Here is a 17896-nt window from a genome sequence, read left to right on the forward strand (position 1 = left end):
AGTAGGAGGAAGAGGAGAGGAGAGATAAGGGAATAATCATTTATTAAGTGACTCTCTACTCTGTGCCAGGCACTGTGCTAAACACTTTAAAGTGATATCTCATTTACAGTTGAGGAAACTGAGGCAGACAAATAGACTTTCCCAGATTTTCTAGTAAGTGTCTGAAGTCACATTTGAATTTAGGTCTTCCTGACTTCAGATTCAGCTCTCTATTCAATACGCTGAAAAATCAGTTCAGGGTTTCAGGGGACGGTTTCAACCTGAACAAGGGTAGAGGATATTTGTCTATCCATTCCTTCATTTATTAAACATAGGTCTATGCTCAAGGCTGAAGACAAAGATCAAAACATAGTTCCTGCCCTGTAAGAATTTAGGATGAAGTTTGAAAGGAATATTGGGGATTATCCAGCCTAAACTCATTTTGCAGATGGGAAAACTGAGATATGGACAGAGGATGGGATTTGCCCAAGATTACACAAATAATGAGTAGCAGGCTCTGATTCCAAATTCAGTGTAGTAGTAGTAATTTCCAAAATGGCATACTTGAACCTAACAAATGAGCTATTATTATCCCATGGCGCAAACAGGGAGGACGTATATCCACTTCTAATATAAATGGGGAAACACCACCCCCGGCACACAGCAGGTACTTACTAAGTACTTCTTGACTTGACTGAGACCTGGAGAATGGGACATAGTTTGTGCCAAGAATAACAGGATCAAGAGTAGAATCCAGGTCACTTGTTTTGAGTCAACCTTATACTACTTGGTGTATAGTTTTGGAAGTCAAAACTCAATACTTACCAGTTTTATGACCTTGACATTTCCTCCTGGGACCTCAGTCTACCCATCTGTACAAGAAGAGGCCATATGGATCAGAGGAAAGAATGCTAGCTTTAGTGTTAGGATCTAAGTTCAAAACCCAGATCTGTCTACTACTAGCTGTATGACAAGTCACTTAACTTCAGTTTTCTCCTTTATAAAATGACATTTCTAAACTAGGTGATCTCTACTTCTCAGATCTACTATTTCTCAGCCCAGGTTTCCAAAACTAGATTAAATCTAAGATTTGACATCCCACGAACCTGCGACACTACCGTAAAAAAGCTGCCGGCAGGTAGGAGTTGGGTTAACGATGGTGGTGGGCTCAGCCCCTGCTGAAACTGCTTGCTGCTGATTATGGAAAAGAGAAGCTGCTCACGTTCTGGGTCTGAGGGAGCCGAGAGACCGGCCCTTCTAGCCACCACTGTCCCAGTCCCAGCTCAGGAGGCAGCTTTAATAAGCAGTGTTTCAGGACCAGTCACCCAAATAAATTAATGCAATCGTTCGGAGCAGCCAATATAGGGCACATTGCCAAGACATAGATGCTTTTTTTATCAGTGAAATTGGCAAGAAAGTAAGTTTCAGGCTCACCACTTTTAACTCCAGCCTCCTGGAAGAAGTAAATTGATTTTTCCCAATTGAAGATACTTAATCTTGAGAATTTAACATTTCTGTGTTAGACTGAATATATATATACATATATATATATATAATATTACGCACATATATATGCACATAACAGTATTCATATATTCCAGTAGCAGCTAAAAGCTAGGGACTAGCCCTGGGAGGTAACCTCCTGCGGGACTTGGTAGAAAACCTGGGATATTGTCTGTACTGGAAATGAGATCCTTTTCTGAAATTAATTGGTCTCCTTATCCCTAGGACTGGAGTCTTTGGCCCTTATCTGATCCATGCTTGGGAACAGTTCATCATTTTTCTCTAGTTATTTCTAGGGTACCTCAAGTATTCTCAGTTCCCTGGCCCTTTCCGGGTATCCATTCTGTTTTAAAATAAAAGCAGTCTGTCCCTCTGTAGCCGTCTGTCCAAACTCCCCTCTCCGACCTCCCCTCTGAACAGAGGTTTGTATGAGGTCCTGCATAGAATAGTAATGATGAAAACATCCTTTTTTGCAGATTCTAAGGCTTGCGAGGCACTGTCTCTAAGATCAGTCCTGTAAGGGTAGTGGTGCTAATGTTTCTTCTCACAGTTTCAATCCTCTCCAGTGGAAGCTCCTCAGGGTCAGTGGATGTTTTGCCTTTGCTTGTATGACCCCAGAACATAACATGGAATCTGATATATTTTTGGAGGGGATCATCTGGGATTTCATCAATGTCGGGGATTTCTATTGTGGAAATTCCTGCCATGGATGCCAATCAGCAGCTCAACTGTAACATATCATTTTAGAGTTTTTAGATGCAGAAAACAATATAGATAGGATTACAAAGGAGACAAATTATATTGAAATATGGTGATCAATTTTTTTTTCATACGGTTCAGATTAAGAAATTCTGTTTTAAATAATTGCATGGGCACACTGGGAGACTCCATCTTGCTTGTGATCAAGGAACTGCTATGTGTCAAAGATAGGATTTAAAAAAGGTTTTCCTAAATTCAATGCCAGTCTTCTTTCTACTATGCTAGGTACCTTGTAACTTTGCACTAACTAGATACTTACTAAGTGTTTCTTGAATTGTTTTTTAATCATTTTATAGGTGAAGAAAATGAGGATGAGAGGAAATGATTGGCCCAAGATCACACAGATGTTCAGTAGAAACACTGGATAATAAATCTATTTCCTTTTCTTCCCATAATTTAACACTTCGTGGTTTCCAAGTGTTTACAAAATGATTTTTGCCAACTTTTCCCTCTGTGTTCATTCTCAATATCTCATCACCCCCTTTTCTCCATGAATTACTGCCAGGCTTTTAAATCAATGTCAGGGAGAAAACTTTCCCATTCTATATTTCTATCTCTTGCCAATTATGTTTTGTCCCAGACTTCTTGAGGATTTTGTTTTTCCCTTGTAAAGAGTTTCCTCATTATACAGGTTAAGACTGCAGATTGTTTCTATGAGGACATTAAAATTTGGTTAAAAAGTTTTAAAGTTTCAGGTGACATCAGAATCTTAGTGAAATTTATAGAGCTATTGTATAGTGCCCTAAATAAAAAACAATTGGAGTTAAGTTGCCTCCCAACCCCCCCCCCCCAAACCAAAACAAATAGAATGTATGGAATGCTAGGGACAAGAATCAAACAGAAGAGTTGAATGGGTTGTGATGGACATAAACTTCTTTATCTATGAAATATAGAGATAAGATGTAATGGTCTCTAAGGTCCCTTTCAAGTAGTTTTGGAAGTCCTTCTAACATCTGATCTTCTACACTCAAAGTCTTAATGTTCATCTGAGCTCTAAAATTACATATTCTATTTTTTAAGTGAAGCAATTGGAGTTAAGTGACTTGTCCAAGGTCACACAGCTAGGACGTGTTAAGTGTCTGAGATCAGATTTGAATTCAGGTCCTCCTGACTTCAGGGCTGATGCTCTATCCACTGAGCTACCTAGCTACCCTTATATGTTCTATTCTGAAGTTCTTTCCCAACTCTGAAATTCTCTTCTATGTACTAAAGTCTATGACCTCATGGATTGCATCCTGGACAGTCTAATCATTTTTTTTTTGTCCTATATTCAAGGCTGCAATCCACCAAAAGGGAATTAAACCCTATCCCAATCTAGCTAGAGGACTCAGCTCAGTCACTGTTTCTACTCACTTGCCTAAAGCAAGATGTCTTTCTACATCTTCTCTTGATTAGAGGCAGACAGACGAGTGGACATTCAAACTTACTGCTGATATCTTAAGCAGGTCTGTCAGCCCCCAGTGCCTCATTCTCTCCTACTCTCTATGGCAGAGATGGGATGTGTGTGATTTTCTCTCCCTGGTGGGATGACTGAATGGCTGGAGATTTGTGAGATGGGAAAAAATAGTCAAGACTCATTTCTTGAAAGCCCTGATTATGTCATGCATCAGGCACCTCAGAGCTGCCAGAGAGCCAGAGATGGTGGTGTTATACAGAGAAAATAGCATTGATTCTGGAACTGGTGGATCTGGGTTCAAATCCTATCACTGATGGTTATTCCTTGGGCAAGTCTTGGTTCCCTAAATTTAAAATGATAGAATTGAATTAAATGGGCTCCAAGGTCCCTTCCAGTGTTAGACCACTGTTCCTATCAAAAAAGACTACCAATCATGGCATCCCACTTATAAATGAGATCTTTCACAGAATCATAGAATCTCAAAGTTGTTAAGAATTTCAAAGAGCATTAGGTTCAATTTCCATCTGATGAGGAATGGTCTTCACAGATTTCCTGATATGAAGTCATTCAATTTTTGCTTGATGGCCTTCAGTGACAGGGAACTCACTACTTCTCCATGTGACTAGTCTACAGCATTTTTGGTTAATCCCAATTAGAACCTTTTATTAAAGGATTATTAGAATTCCTTTCTGGACTCTATACTTTCTCAAACAGTTTTCTCACCCTAGAAGAAGTCTACCCCTATAGAACCTTTCTCTGATTAGTCCTCTTCTCTTAGAACCTTCATTTTTAGGAAGATGACCAGGCCAGCCATATCGACATCCTTCTCCAAGTTGAAGTCTTGACTTTCTGGATTTTTTCTACCATGTTCCTCTCCTCTTCTGCTTTCAATGTGCTGTCTTGCATAAATTCCTATTATTTAGCACAATGCTCAGCATACAGTACACTTAATAGCAAACTTGTTGACTCTATCTCACTTGTTTTCTCATGCAGAGTCCAAGTTTACCTCTCTTCATCTTCTACCCATTGTTATCAGTTCTGTTCTTTGGGGCAAAGTAGAAAATATCTGGAGCAATTAGGCAGCATACAGTGCCAATCTCAGAGTCAGATCTGGACTCAGATGAGCAACGCAGTTTAACTTCTGCATGTGACAATCTGCCACAGTTCCCCAAAACAGTTTGAACAGTGCCTCCTGTGCCCCCATTACATTCCACCCTTTCTTTTTCCCCATCAGAGAAGTTCTGCTTCATAGTACAGGAAGAGCTTTTTTTTAGGATGGGATCCCAATCATGGCAGCTGATTATTCTCATCACCCAGATGGAGCACAGACTAGTGGAATGTCAACAGAACTTGAAGTCAGGAGAAAACTGAGGCAGGAAGGGTTAAGTGACTTGGTTGGAGTCACACATTTAGGTTCAAATTCCCCTATTCACATCTCCTACTGTGGACTAATGGATTAAGGACCAGACAGTATTTCAAAACCCATCTAAACCAACTCCTTTAATTTACATACGAGGAAACTGAGGTCTATGGAATAAATTATCCATTCAGTGTCACACAGGTAGCAAGTAGCCAAATTGGGATCTGAACTCAGGTTCCTTAACTACAGATGTGGCTATGGGCAAGTCATTGAAGCATTTGAATAATAAGAATACTTGTTTATCTTCATGACCCTACTTGTGGTTTTCTTGGGAAAGATGCTGGATCGGTTTACTATTTCCTTCTCCAACTCATTTTTACAGATAAGGAAACTGAGGCAAACAGCATTGAGTAACTTGTCAAGGGTCACAAAGGTAATTAGTGTCTGAGGCCAGATTTGGACTCATGAAGATGAGCTTCCTGACTCCAGGCCTAGTGCTCTCTCCACTTCATTACCTAGATGCCTCTAAATAATAAAAGCTAGCATTTATATAGCACTTATTAGGTACCAAGTCTTCTCATAAATATTATCCCATATGAGTCTTTACCCAGGTGCTGTTATTTACATTTTATAGTTTTGTCAAACTGAGGCAGATCTAGGTTATGGGACCTGCCCAAGGTCACAGAGCAGGTGACTGTCTGAGGCTGGATTTGAATGCAAGTCTTCCTGACTCCAGACCCAGGGCCCTATCTCTTGTGCTACCTAACTGCCTCAGGAAGCTCATCCATAGGATGGAGATGATACATGCAATATCTACTTGACAGGATAGAGTTACAATGAGAATCAAATGAAATAATATATGTAAAGCAATGGTCAAAACCTTAAAAGACTATATAAATGTCAGCTATTATTATTATCATCATTTCTGGTCTTAGCTTACCTTCCCTTAGTTACTATTAAAATCCCTTCTGAAAATTCAGCTTCAGTTTGCAATGAGGGGGAGAACGGATGGGTCTTAGACCAAGAGAATCTATGGGGGGAGGTTGCAGAGAATGCTGTGGTTGGTGGATTATTTTGGGCAGAAAGTCAGGCAGGAGCCAGGGGCAGGGGCATAGGAAGAAGGAACTGGACAGAACAGGATAGAATGTGAGCTTCTTTAGAGCATGGAGTGTTCCATTTTTGTTTGAATTCCCAGTCTCTAGTACAGGATTCGGTACAAAGTAGATGCTTAATAAAATGTTCACTGATTAATTAATTGTTTAAGGGAGCTGCTACTTCAAGCAACTTCTGAGTATGGCCTCTTCTAGATAGGTCTCCATTGGATTTGCATGAAACTCCTTATGGAATGTTGGAGCAGAAAGGGATGGTAGGGTTTATCTAATCTAATGTCCTCATTTGGTATGTGGGGAAAGTGAGGGAGAGGAAAGGACTTGTCCGTGAACAGCAAAGCCAATAACTGACCAAGCCAAGTTTTGAATCCAGGACTCCTGATTCCAATTTGAAACAATTCCTATGGTAGTAGGAATGAGAATAGAGTTGTATAGTGGATTTATTAGTGAAACACAAATAGATGAGAGTGGGGAGACAGGTTCTTTAGTCATCCTCTCCAGATATTTTTCTTCTTCTCTTCCTTCCTTCCTCTCTCTCCTTCTCCATTCCCCCCTTTCCCTCCCCTCTGTCTCTCTTCTCTTCTCTCTTTTGTCTTTTCTATCTTCTTTTCTCTTTTCCCTTCTCTCTCCTCTTCTTTTTTCTCCCTCTCTCCTCTTCATCTCTATCTCACTATCTTGTCTCTTGGTTTTTCTGCCTCTGTATGTCTCTATTTCTCTGTGTGGGTCTCTCTCTGTCTCTTTCTGTGAGTCTCATCTCTATGTCCAACTCTTTCTCTCTTGTTTTGTCTTCTACTTTCCTCTTTTTTCTTTCTTTTCTCCTTTCTCTCATTTTCTTTATTCTCTCCGTCTTTCTCTCTCACTCTCTTGTCTCTGACTCTCAGTCTTTCTGTTTCTTTCTCTATCTCTGTGTGTATATGTCTCTCTGTACTTCTCTTTCTCTGTGTCTCTCTCTCTCTCTCTGTGTACTTCTCTGTCTCTATGTCTACCTCGCTCTCCTGTTCTCTCTTCTCCTCTTCTTTCTCTTTCTCCTTTCTTTTCTTTTCTCATTTTCTCTTCTCTCTCTCTCTTCTCTCTCTCTCTCTCTCTCTCTCTCTCTGTCTCCCTCTCTCTTTTCTCTCTCTTTCTCATTTCCTTTTCCCACTACCTTTTCCATCAGCTTCTCCACCTCTCTCCATTTTTTCTTCTACCTCGTTCCTTTTTTCTTTCCTTCTAGCTCTAATTCTTTGGCTGAAGATTCTTGGATCATCCAAAGGCCATGGAATTGGGAGTGTCTGATGTAGTTAGGGGTAACCTAATACCTTTGGCCCCCTAGAGCTGAAAAATTGCAAATCCTAGGAGCTCTCTAATACTAATTTCTGGGCTTTCTGAATACCTATTGACACAATTTCATCCAGATTCATGAAGCCATCAACAAAAAAGGGAGAGAATTGCCTGGGATTTGAATGGTCTCTTTTCAAAGGAGGCATCTCCTTCTTGGGGTGCCTACTATTTCTTGCATTGCATTCAGTCTTTTACATTTTTCTTCTTATGCATTTTTACAACCAAACAGAAGTTTCAAAGACCCCCTTTTCATCTTGTAATTAATTTTTATCTTCCAAGGAGGAAGGACAACATGAGGCTGGTTCTGTAGGCTGGTGCCTGCCGCTCTCAGACAACTTTGAAAATTCTGCTTTCCTTTCAAATCCTGGTGCCTGCAGCCACGTTTCCCCTCCCCCTTCCCATTCCCTATGCCTGGAGAAGAAAGAAAGGGAAGGAGGTGGGGAACCAGTTTATAGCCCATATAGGAGCTTGGAGACAATGGAGAACCTGATCATCTTGGCCTATCATTAATCTTTGACACCAGGCTGTGTGGATACTGGCATTCCCCTGAGCATTGACCCTCAAGAACCTTGACTCTTTGTCTTCCTTCTTCCTAGTTCCTCTTCTTTTCTAGTGTTAAGTTCCGTGCCATGGAAAGAGATATAAATCTCCTGTTCTGATTTCTTGAGAGATGATAGATAGATGGATAGACAGGCAGATGAATGGACAGCAGAAAGACAGATAGCTAACTAGATGGATGGATGGATAGAGAGTAGATGCATGGGTGACAGGTATATATATATAGAGAGAGAGAGAGTTAGAGCAATCATTAAGTACATACTAGGTCTCAGGCACTGTGCAAGTACCATACCCTTTGGATCTCAGTTTTCCTCCTCTGAAAAATGAGCATGACTATTTCTGCTTTGCCTCCCTCACAGATCTGTTGGGAGACTTAGATGGGAAAATGTAAGTATTTTGAAATGGTAAAATGACGTCATCTCTTATAAGAAGGTGCCCTTATCATTAATGCTTCTTTCCTCTTCAAGTGATCTTGTAGTTATTATCTGAGAGATGGCAAGATGCAGTGCAAAACATCAGAGAACTTTGCTCAGTAGTCAGAAGAGCTGGGTTCAACTTTTGCCTTTGGAATTTACTCTGGCACCAAGTCACAGGGTTTCCATTTTGTCAGCTCTAAGGTGAGACAAGAATTCAGACTCAAGAGTCTTTCTTCCAGCTTTAGATCCACGATCCTATGAATTTAAGCTCTTTGAGGACAGGGATTGTTTCTTTGGTGCCTTTGTACACCTAGTACCTGGCACATAGTATTCACTTAATAAATGTGTGGTGAATTGGCTTAAACAAAAAGACCAGCTATTATTACTTTTGCAAGAGAAAGTCTCAATGGACTTTTCAGATGGAGGTGAGAGAAATCCTTGCAGAAAGTTGAAATTAACAAATTCCATTTTCTGATCAGTGGTATCATTCATTGCTGGCAACCATCCAGAAGAGAATGCTATTAATCAGGATGAGATTGTAAGAGGAACAATGGGGTCAGAATCAGAGATCTGGGTTGAAATGCTGACTTTGTGACTTCTACTTGTGAGAACTTTCTGAAGTCCCTTAACCTCCTTAGGCCTCACTTTCCTTATTTGTAAAATGGATTAGCTCATGTCTAACATCCTTTCCAGTTCTGAATCCCATGATTCTATTGCTCAGAGATAGGTATAAAGTGAGCTGCCTCCCTGTTCTCTACCACTTTCACCATTTACTGGGGGGAAGGAAGGAGATTTGTCTGAGGAAGGTAATTTGTAGGTGTGACACTTTCAACTTGTTAATTGCTGCAATATGAATTTGATCTACATTCATCCTTCAGCTTCCTTGAACAACTTGTTCCTCTTAGTAATGAAAATGGAAAAAGAGACAGGCAAGAAAGTTGTTCTTGGATTCTGAAATATAGAAATGTGGAAAAAAAAGCTTTTTGACCATTTGGGAAGAAAAACTAGAATGGGCTTTCCAGGGGCAATATGGAATCTCTTTGATTCACCTAACTGAAGCCAGCAGAAGCACTGCTGCTCTCTTCTGTCTCCTTTATCTGTTTTTGTATGTGTCTGTCTCTCTCTTTCTATCTCTGTCTCTGTATATCTCTGCTTTTGTCTCTCTCTTCTCTTTCTTTCTTCTCCTTTTTCCTTTCTTTTTGTTTTCTTTCTCTTCTTTTACAATACCTTTCTTTTTCCATCTCTTTCTACCTTCTTCCATCCCTTCTCTTCCTCTTCCTTCATTTATATCTCTACCTCTATATCTGATCTCTTTTCTCTATATCTATGTTTCCCTTATTTCTGTTTCTCTCTTCATACCTTCTTTTGCACCCTCTCATTCTGTTCTGTTACTCCCTTCATTCCTCCTATCCCTTCTTTTCTTCTCCTTCTGTCTCTTTTCCTCCTTCCCTCCATCTCTCTCTCTTCCTTTTCTCTCCTTCTAGCACTGCCTCTATCCTTCTCCTTTTCTCTATTTATCAATCCTCTCCATTCTTCTCTTCCACTTCCCCCAACACTTCTCTTTTCTCTCCCTCTTCCTTCTTCTCTCCTCCCTCCTTCCTTCTCTCCTTATCCTTTCTTCTGCATCTTTTTCGCCACTCCATACATTTCCCAGTCTCCTTCCCTGTCTCCTTTTCCTCCATCTCTCTCTCTCTCTCTCTCTCTCTCTCGCTCTCACTCTCTCCATTTTCCCCCTTTCCCTCTCTATGTATAGAGAAGATGAGTACATATATGATTTGACTGGGGGGGTAGTATTGAGGGGAGATGCAGCTGCTCAGCATGAGGACAGCATCTCTGTGGGGATCTGGAGCCTGGAAACAGTGTAAGCTTTCTCAGTGGGGAGGGAAGAGAGAATCCAATCGTTGGTGGTGGTCGATGACTCTGGATGGGGCTTGCTGGGGCCCCTTGCCTTTGATGGGGGAAACTTTACTTGAAAATAGGGCTCATGCTTAATGTATGAGCCAAGGCTTTAGCACAGTCAAAGAACTTGATGCAGTCTGGAATTCACACCCACATGTCTTCCCCACCCCCACTCCCATCTTCCCTCCCCTCTTAGCTTTTCATAGGCTCAAGGCAAGGCTTAGAGCCTTTGACTCCCTCCCAATGTGTAATGCTGGGTAAGGGCACCTCTGGAGGGACATAATCAAGTCAATGGGGAGGAGAGAAAGAGGAGGAGGAGGAGGAGAATGAAGCTCCCCTCCTTCCTTTTTTTTTCTTTCCTTCTTCATGGAACAGCAGCACCAAATCCTCCAAAGGCTCCCCCTGGCTCTGTCTCAGCCTTTCCTTTCCTTCTCATTCAAGCCCCATTTGTAGCTCACCAGCTGCTGACTGTCTGCAGAAACATTTCTTGGAAGGAGCTGAGCTGAGCTGAGCTGAGGGGAAGGGAGGCTTCAGAGGGAAGGGAAGAATGGTACTGAAACAGAAAATGCACCTAATGGGAGCAAGGTCTCGCACTGGGTCATAGACTGAGACTGAATCTTGCTAAATTTTCAGGGCCTAGAACTCATTCGTATTTAACAAACAGTGCCTCACACACAATAGGTACCTAATTATTTGGATGATAGCTAAGGTGTATATAGCATGTAATAGTTCCAAAGCCCTTTCTTATTGGAGGTTGCTAGGTAGAGAAGGAGAGAGAGAGAGTTAGAAAACCTGTGCTCAAGTGGCAACTAGATGTCACAGTGGATAGAACATTGGCACTGGAGTTAGGAGGACCTGAGTTCAAATGCCATCTCAGACATTTAATATTCTTAGCTGTGTGACATTATTATATTCATTTAACAGATGAGGAAACTGAGGCTCCAGGAGGTTATGCAGGGGCCTAAATTTAAAACCATAAAACAGCTCAGAGGACATCTGTTCCAGTTTCATCATTTTTCAGATGAAGAAAACCAAACCCAAAGATACTGATGACTCATCCAAAATCAAGAAGGATGAAATCAGAATTTGAACCCAGGTCCTCTGACCTGAATTATTGAAATGCTCTTTCTATCAATACCACTCAATCTCCTTATGACTTATCTGATGTCACACGGGCAGTTAGTAACCGAACCAGGTCTTGAACCCTGGGGCAGCTGGTACAAAATCTGATACTTTTTCTATCTTTCCAATCCACAGCTGAGAATGAGTAATATGGTCTGGAAGGAGGTCAGGTAGTTAATAAACATTTACTAAGCACCTACTATGTGTTGGGCATTGTGCTAAGCACTGAAGGTATAAAGAAAACCAAAAGCTGATACCTGCTCCCATACTAGAATGTGGGAGACCACATGAAAAAAACCTAGGTGAAAATAAGATATAGACAAGATAAATTAGAGATAATCAATGGTCAGTAGGTTAGTACAGATTCCTGGAGCTTCCAACAGCAATTAAATCTTTGCTTGATTTGAGGAAGGGGCTATTCCTTCAATCACCAAGTAGATTTTGGTGTGTAACAGCTTCCAAACCAATGCCATTTCTGTTTTCTCCTTGGCTGCTGTTACCATTCCATTAGAATAACAGCTCCTCGAGGACAGACACTTGTCTTTGTGATAATTATAACTCATCTTTTCATTGTGATTGAAATTTTACATCATCATCTTAAGTCTATCCCACGGCTTCTGAGTTAATCCCTTGGCCACTAAATGGTTAGGTTTCTCCCTGGGTCTGTTTCAGCTTGAGCACTGTGGATCAGTGTTTCCATCTGAACAGGGAGGAGACCTGGCCTTCTTATTTCTATACTTCATGGAAATATTAACAAACTTAGACTTAGGAAATATGGGTTCTAGTCTATACTTTCCAGCTGAATCACTTTATCCTTTATTCTCACTGAACTATACTTCCTACCTGACAGATAGTAATGCTACCTCACAGGGGTCCTGTGAGACAAAAAGTGTCCTGAAGAGTTTAAATCACAATGAAAAGGTAAACTGTGATTATCACCTAAATTCAATATAACAAGCATAAATTAAGCTTCACAAACCAGGCCACTAACTGGGAGTACAAAGATAAAAGTGCCTGCCTGCCTTTGAGGAGCTGTTATTCTAATGGAATGATGATTAGTATCATCTCAAGTCTATCCCAAGTTTCCTGAGGTTAGTCACGTGGCAGTTAAATGGTTAGGTTTCTCAACTGAGTCTGTCTGGAATCCCTCTAGGGTGAGGGTCCCTGTGGGTAGATCCTGGATCACACCTTTCAGGTCCTACCAGGAAAAAAGAGGGTTTCTTGGAGACTCTGGAGGGAGATGAAGTGGAGAAGCCCTCCCTGTGAGGGCTCACCTTGAAGAAGGTCATGGTGGCCCCATCCTTGACTGCCCCATATTCAATCTTGGTCTGCTTGGCCAGGTCGTCCGCGGAGTCAATGGGAGATTCCATCCGCTCCACTGTCAGGAAGGCTGCCAGATTGGCCGTGTATGAAGAGATAATGATCAGAGTGAAGAACCACCAGATGCCTCCAATAATCCTTGTGGACAGGGCTTTGGGCATCAGTTCAGAGCCTGGGAAGAAGAAGGGAAAATGGGGATGTTACAATATCTGAATCCATAAACTATCAGAAGTAAGATTATCTAATCCAATTTTCTCACTTTGTAGAGAAGGGAAGGGTAGAGATAGAGCTACAAATACAACTCCCATTTCAGTGACTTTAAAATTTTGTTGTTGTTCAGTCATTTCAGTTGTGTGTGATGGCTTTGTGACTCCATTTGAGCTTTTCCTGGCAGAGATTACCGGAGTAGTTTGCCATTTTCTTCTCCAACTCATTTTACAGATGAGCAAACTGAGGCAAACAGGGTTCAGAATCAAACAACTAGCAAGTGTCTGAGGTCAAAAATGAACTCAGGAAGAGGAACTTCCTGACTCTAGACCCAACAGTCAATCCATTGTGCCACAAATCTTGTTAATTGTATTCCCACAGTATTTATTGCATTGCAACCCCTTCTGACTATTCACATGGTCACTGCTTCAGTTCACAGCTTTGCTATTTCTTTCCTGTTCTATTGCAACAGCCTCCTAATTGGTTTCTCTGCTTTATATCTCTTCCTTCTCCAATTCATATCTTCCACACAATAACCAAAGAGACCTTCCTTAAATACACATGTAGCACTTATTCTATAGACATCAATGGTTCCCTATTGCCTGTAAGATGAAATATTTACTCTATATTTTCAAACCATTCATAACTGACTTCAGTCTCCTATATATTTCCAGTCATATTATTCCCCTTCACATATTCTATGGTCTGGTCAATTTGGCCTTTTCTCTGTTGCTCATACATGATAAGTTATCTCCATCTTCATACCTTTGCTTTGGCTGTCCCCCACCCACCCTATCCTATGCTTTGAATGACCTCCATAAGTTATCTCCATCTCTTATATTCCTTTTTTTCAAGACCCAGCTCAAGCACCACCTTCTGCATAAAGGCTTCCCTACATTCCTCCCTCAAAATCCTGAAACAACTTTGTATTGATTTTTTGTATATTCTGAATTTATTTATACATGTACATATCCTTCTCACTCTGCTTCTCCCTCTGTTGAAGAGAGGAGATGATTTGGTGTTTTGTCTTATTATCTTTAGCATATAGTGCTTGAAACTTAATAGATGCTTAATAAAGTTTATTGTTTATTAATTAAATAGCGCTTTGAATTTGCTGTTTGCCAAATGTATGTGTATGTATTTATATAGATATGGTATGTATGCATAGATGTGCATTTAGTATGTATACATATATATGTATGTTCATAGTGTAATATGTAAAAAGTTTGAGAAATAATTTCTGGGTAATTAATCATTTTATTTATGCTAGCAGGTAATTAATGAATGGAGTCAGTAACACCTTTGAATGCCAAAGCCCCTCCTGGAACCCACTCAATGCTAATTTGCCCTTGGTGTTCTTGAGAATGGCAATCAGCTCTGGTTAACAAGTGATGGAGAAGGAATATTATGAGACATGAACCCATTTTAATAAGGGACTGGGGAATGTGACTTTGATCACTCTTATTCCCAGATCATTCCCAGTCTCAGGTAATCTAGACAAAGGATCTATTTCCCCATGCACCAAGTCTGAGGAGAACACGAAAGGCTTCTCTACTTGGGTGGGACCTAATTAAGATTGAGGAGAAAATTAATCCAGTCTATATCATCAGCAATGTCCTTCACTGTGCAGATTTGACTTAGGAAAGAATGAAGACAGAAGAAGGGGAAAACTCCTGGTAATTGGTTATCTAATAATAATTTCTCTCAATGTGTATATAGTGTCCTAAAGGTCTTTGTGTAGTTTTAAACTATACAACTGCACTAAGACTTCTGGGACACCTTATACAGTTTCAATTCTTCCTCACAATAAACATGGGAGATAAGTGCTATTATTATTCCCATTTTACAGATGAGGAAACTGAAGCTGAGGGTTAAATGACTTGTCTAAGGTTACAGAGCTCGTAAGTATCTGAGGCAGGATTCATAAAGGAATAAAAAAAAAAAACCTTAACTAGAAAGTCCAGACTTATGAATTCTTTTGTTGGCTTTGCTTTCTCTTTGCTGTGTGACCTTGCTAGTTACTTCTCCTCTCTGGCCAACAGTTTTATCTATAAAATAAAGGAGATTTATTCCTCCTCTAGCTCTGTCTCATATGGAAAGTGTGAAGAAAAGATGAGAGAAGCTATAGGAAGATGCTTTAGACATAAAAGGCCTGTAAAAATATAAGGCAGCTATAGAGCATAAGGCAAAAATAAACAATTTGGGGGAAGAATTTTCGCCACTCTCTTTATCTCTGACCTTGGGTGTAGGGCATAATTTGGAGGAAACCTTCAAACCAAAATAATTAACTAGACTCCTTTCAAGAGATTTAAATAACGAGTGACTCCTGAACTTCCCAGAATATTTGGTCCCACAATTTTAAAAGCTTCTGCTTTGATATGAAATGGCTGTGTTTTTTTCTCTCTCAAAGAAATCACTCGAGGGAGAGTTTTTCAAATACACAACTATTTTTTTTCTCTCTCCTAATCAAAATGGGTGAAGGGGAATGAATACATCAGGGGATGAGGAAGACGGGGAAAGATATCAGGGGACAGAACTTTGAAGAGCGAGAGCAGCAGGGGGTAGGGGAAGAGAAGGAGCCATTACTGCATCCAGAGGGGACAAGGTCTCTAAGGACTGTCATTGAATGGTGAATAGATGGATGAAGTGGTATGTAAGGCTCTGAGGCATCTATTAAAATAGGGGAAATAACAAGGTGTTCCACTCCACCCTTATCTAAGGAGACATCCATTTCTGAGGGATTTCCTAGCATTCTGCATTGGACTAGGGGAAACTAAAATACTAACTAGGACATCTCTGCAGCTGATCATAACACATCCTTGACCAAACCATGGGTTCTTAGCCTAGGGTCCATGATCCCCTATGGTTTGTAGATAGATTATAAGGGATCTGTGAATTTGGAGGGGAAAACCACAACTTAACATTAACTGGGTTCAAAAAATAACTATATTTTATTGCATTGTATTGTAAAACTATTATTTTGAGAATGGGTACCTGGGTACCAGTCTGCCAAAAAGGGCCAAAGGCAATTTAAGAACTGTTAAAGTAAAGGATGTGAGAGGTTTCTTTCAGTATTTATTCTAGGCTCTGTACTTCCATAGTTCTCCCCTCCCTTTCTAAATCCTCCTGCCCTGCTAGATAAATGTCTGGATCAAGCATCAGATTCTGGGTTAGGAGGTCTGAGTTTGTATCTCAGCTCTGCTGCTTAGTGGGAGTATGATTTTCCCCATCTTTGAACATGTTTCCTCTCTCTCCTATTCTCTCTGTTTTTCTTTCTTCCACTTTCTTTCTCTTTGTCTCTTTGTCTTCTCTGTCTGTTTCTGTCTATATGTATCTCTCTCTCTCTCTCTATTTCTCTGTCAATCTTTGCCTTTGTGTCTCTCTGTATCTCCGTCTTTCTGTCTGTGTCTCTCTATGTCTCTGTCTTTCTGTGTCTCTATCTCTCTGTGTCTGTCTCTCTGTGTCTCTGTCTTTCTGTGTCTCTCTCTGGGTCTCTGTCTTTCTCCCTCCATTTCTCTCTCTTTGTCTTTCTGTTTCTCTCTTCCTTTATTTCTCTTTGTTTCTGTCTTTCTCTGTCTCTCTATGTTTCTTTTTATCTGTCTCTCTCCATCTCTGTCTTGTCTTTCTGTCCCCAACCCTTTCTCTGCCTTCTCTCTTTCCTCTTTCTTTTCTTCCTCTATCTCTTCCTGCCAACCCCTTCTCTCTTTCTTTGTATTCTCAGGATTTAGCACAGTTCTTGTTCAGTTGTTTCAATAATGTCTATTTGTTACCCCAGTTAGGATTCTCTTAACAAAAATGCTAGAATCATTTGTCATTTCCTTCTCCAGCTCATTTTACAGTGAAGGAAACTGAAGCAAAGAGGATTAAGTGACTTGCTCAGGATCACACTTCTAGTAAGTGTCTGAGATTGGATTTGAACTCATGTTTTCCTGATTCCAGACAATCTATCCACTGCTTTCCACATTCCATAGCACTGGCACATAGCATTTGCACTTGATAAATGCCAGTTGACTGACAATCACCAATCAATCAACAAATGTTCTGGTAAGCATATGCCGACACAGTACTAGGTGCAGAAAATACAAATCTAAAAAAAGAAACAATTCCTACTCACAAGCAAGTTAAATTCTTACAAAGGAGTTGGGGGTGATGGAAAATCAGAATTCACAAAAATATAGACAACATCAATATCTCAACTGTAAAAATAGACTATTGCTATTAGCATTAATGCTCCAGGCATGTTGTAAGAAAAATAATCTTTGGTAAATTGGAAATATTACAGTGCTCTGAAGCACTGAGGTCCTAGAAGGTATTGGAAGCTATAGAAATGTGAGTGATTCTTATTCATTGTTTTTCTATCCCCAATGACTTCCTCCCAGGCACAAGCAAGTCATGCTTTCAAGTACTTCTGACATTATTCACTTCCATCAAGGGCAAGACAAGCTTTGCAGGTAGCCAGGTTTCTAACCTGTGTCATCCTTGGTTCCCCACTTCAGATGGTAATAATAACAACTAATAATAATAATTTCTACTATTCATATGACACTTTTAGGTTTTTACAATGCTGTCTAACTATCATCTCATTTCATCAAACTGCCAAACCTTGTTATTTCTTTCTCCTGAACATTTCTCATATGTCCCCTTCTCTTTACCCATGCAGTCACATCCTAGGTTCATAACAATCTTCATCTGAACTGCTGCAGTAGCCTCTGATTTGTTCTCCTTACTTCAAGTGTTTTCATTCTACAATTTATCCTTTACCATCAAAGTGCCAAAATGAATTTCCTAAATCATACCTCTGACCATGTCAATTTTCCCCATTCTAAACTCTCCATTCTAACTCTCCCCCTAGAGTCCAAAATGAACTACTCTCTTTGGCATTTAAATCTCTTTACTACATGGCTATATCCTATTTTTTCCAGCCTAATTCTGCTTTTTTCATATACTC

General features: G+C 40.3%; 1 protein-coding gene across 2 annotated transcripts in view; it reads right to left on the reverse strand.

The window, feature by feature from the left end:
• GRIK3 (glutamate ionotropic receptor kainate type subunit 3) overlaps window positions 1-17896 on the reverse strand; it is a 323335-nt gene that overhangs the window by 9049 nt on the left and 296390 nt on the right. For both annotated transcript variants that reach the window (XM_051987712.1, XM_051987711.1), the window contains exon 13: window positions 12696-12913. In XM_051987712.1, coding sequence (XP_051843672.1) covers window positions 12696-12913 — 218 coding nt within the window. The remainder of the gene's footprint in view (window positions 1-12695; window positions 12914-17896) is intronic.

The sequence above is a fragment of the Antechinus flavipes genome, chromosome 3 (genome assembly GCF_016432865.1).
Source record: "Antechinus flavipes isolate AdamAnt ecotype Samford, QLD, Australia chromosome 3, AdamAnt_v2, whole genome shotgun sequence".
NCBI classification, from domain to species: Eukaryota; Metazoa; Chordata; class Mammalia; order Dasyuromorphia; family Dasyuridae; genus Antechinus; species Antechinus flavipes.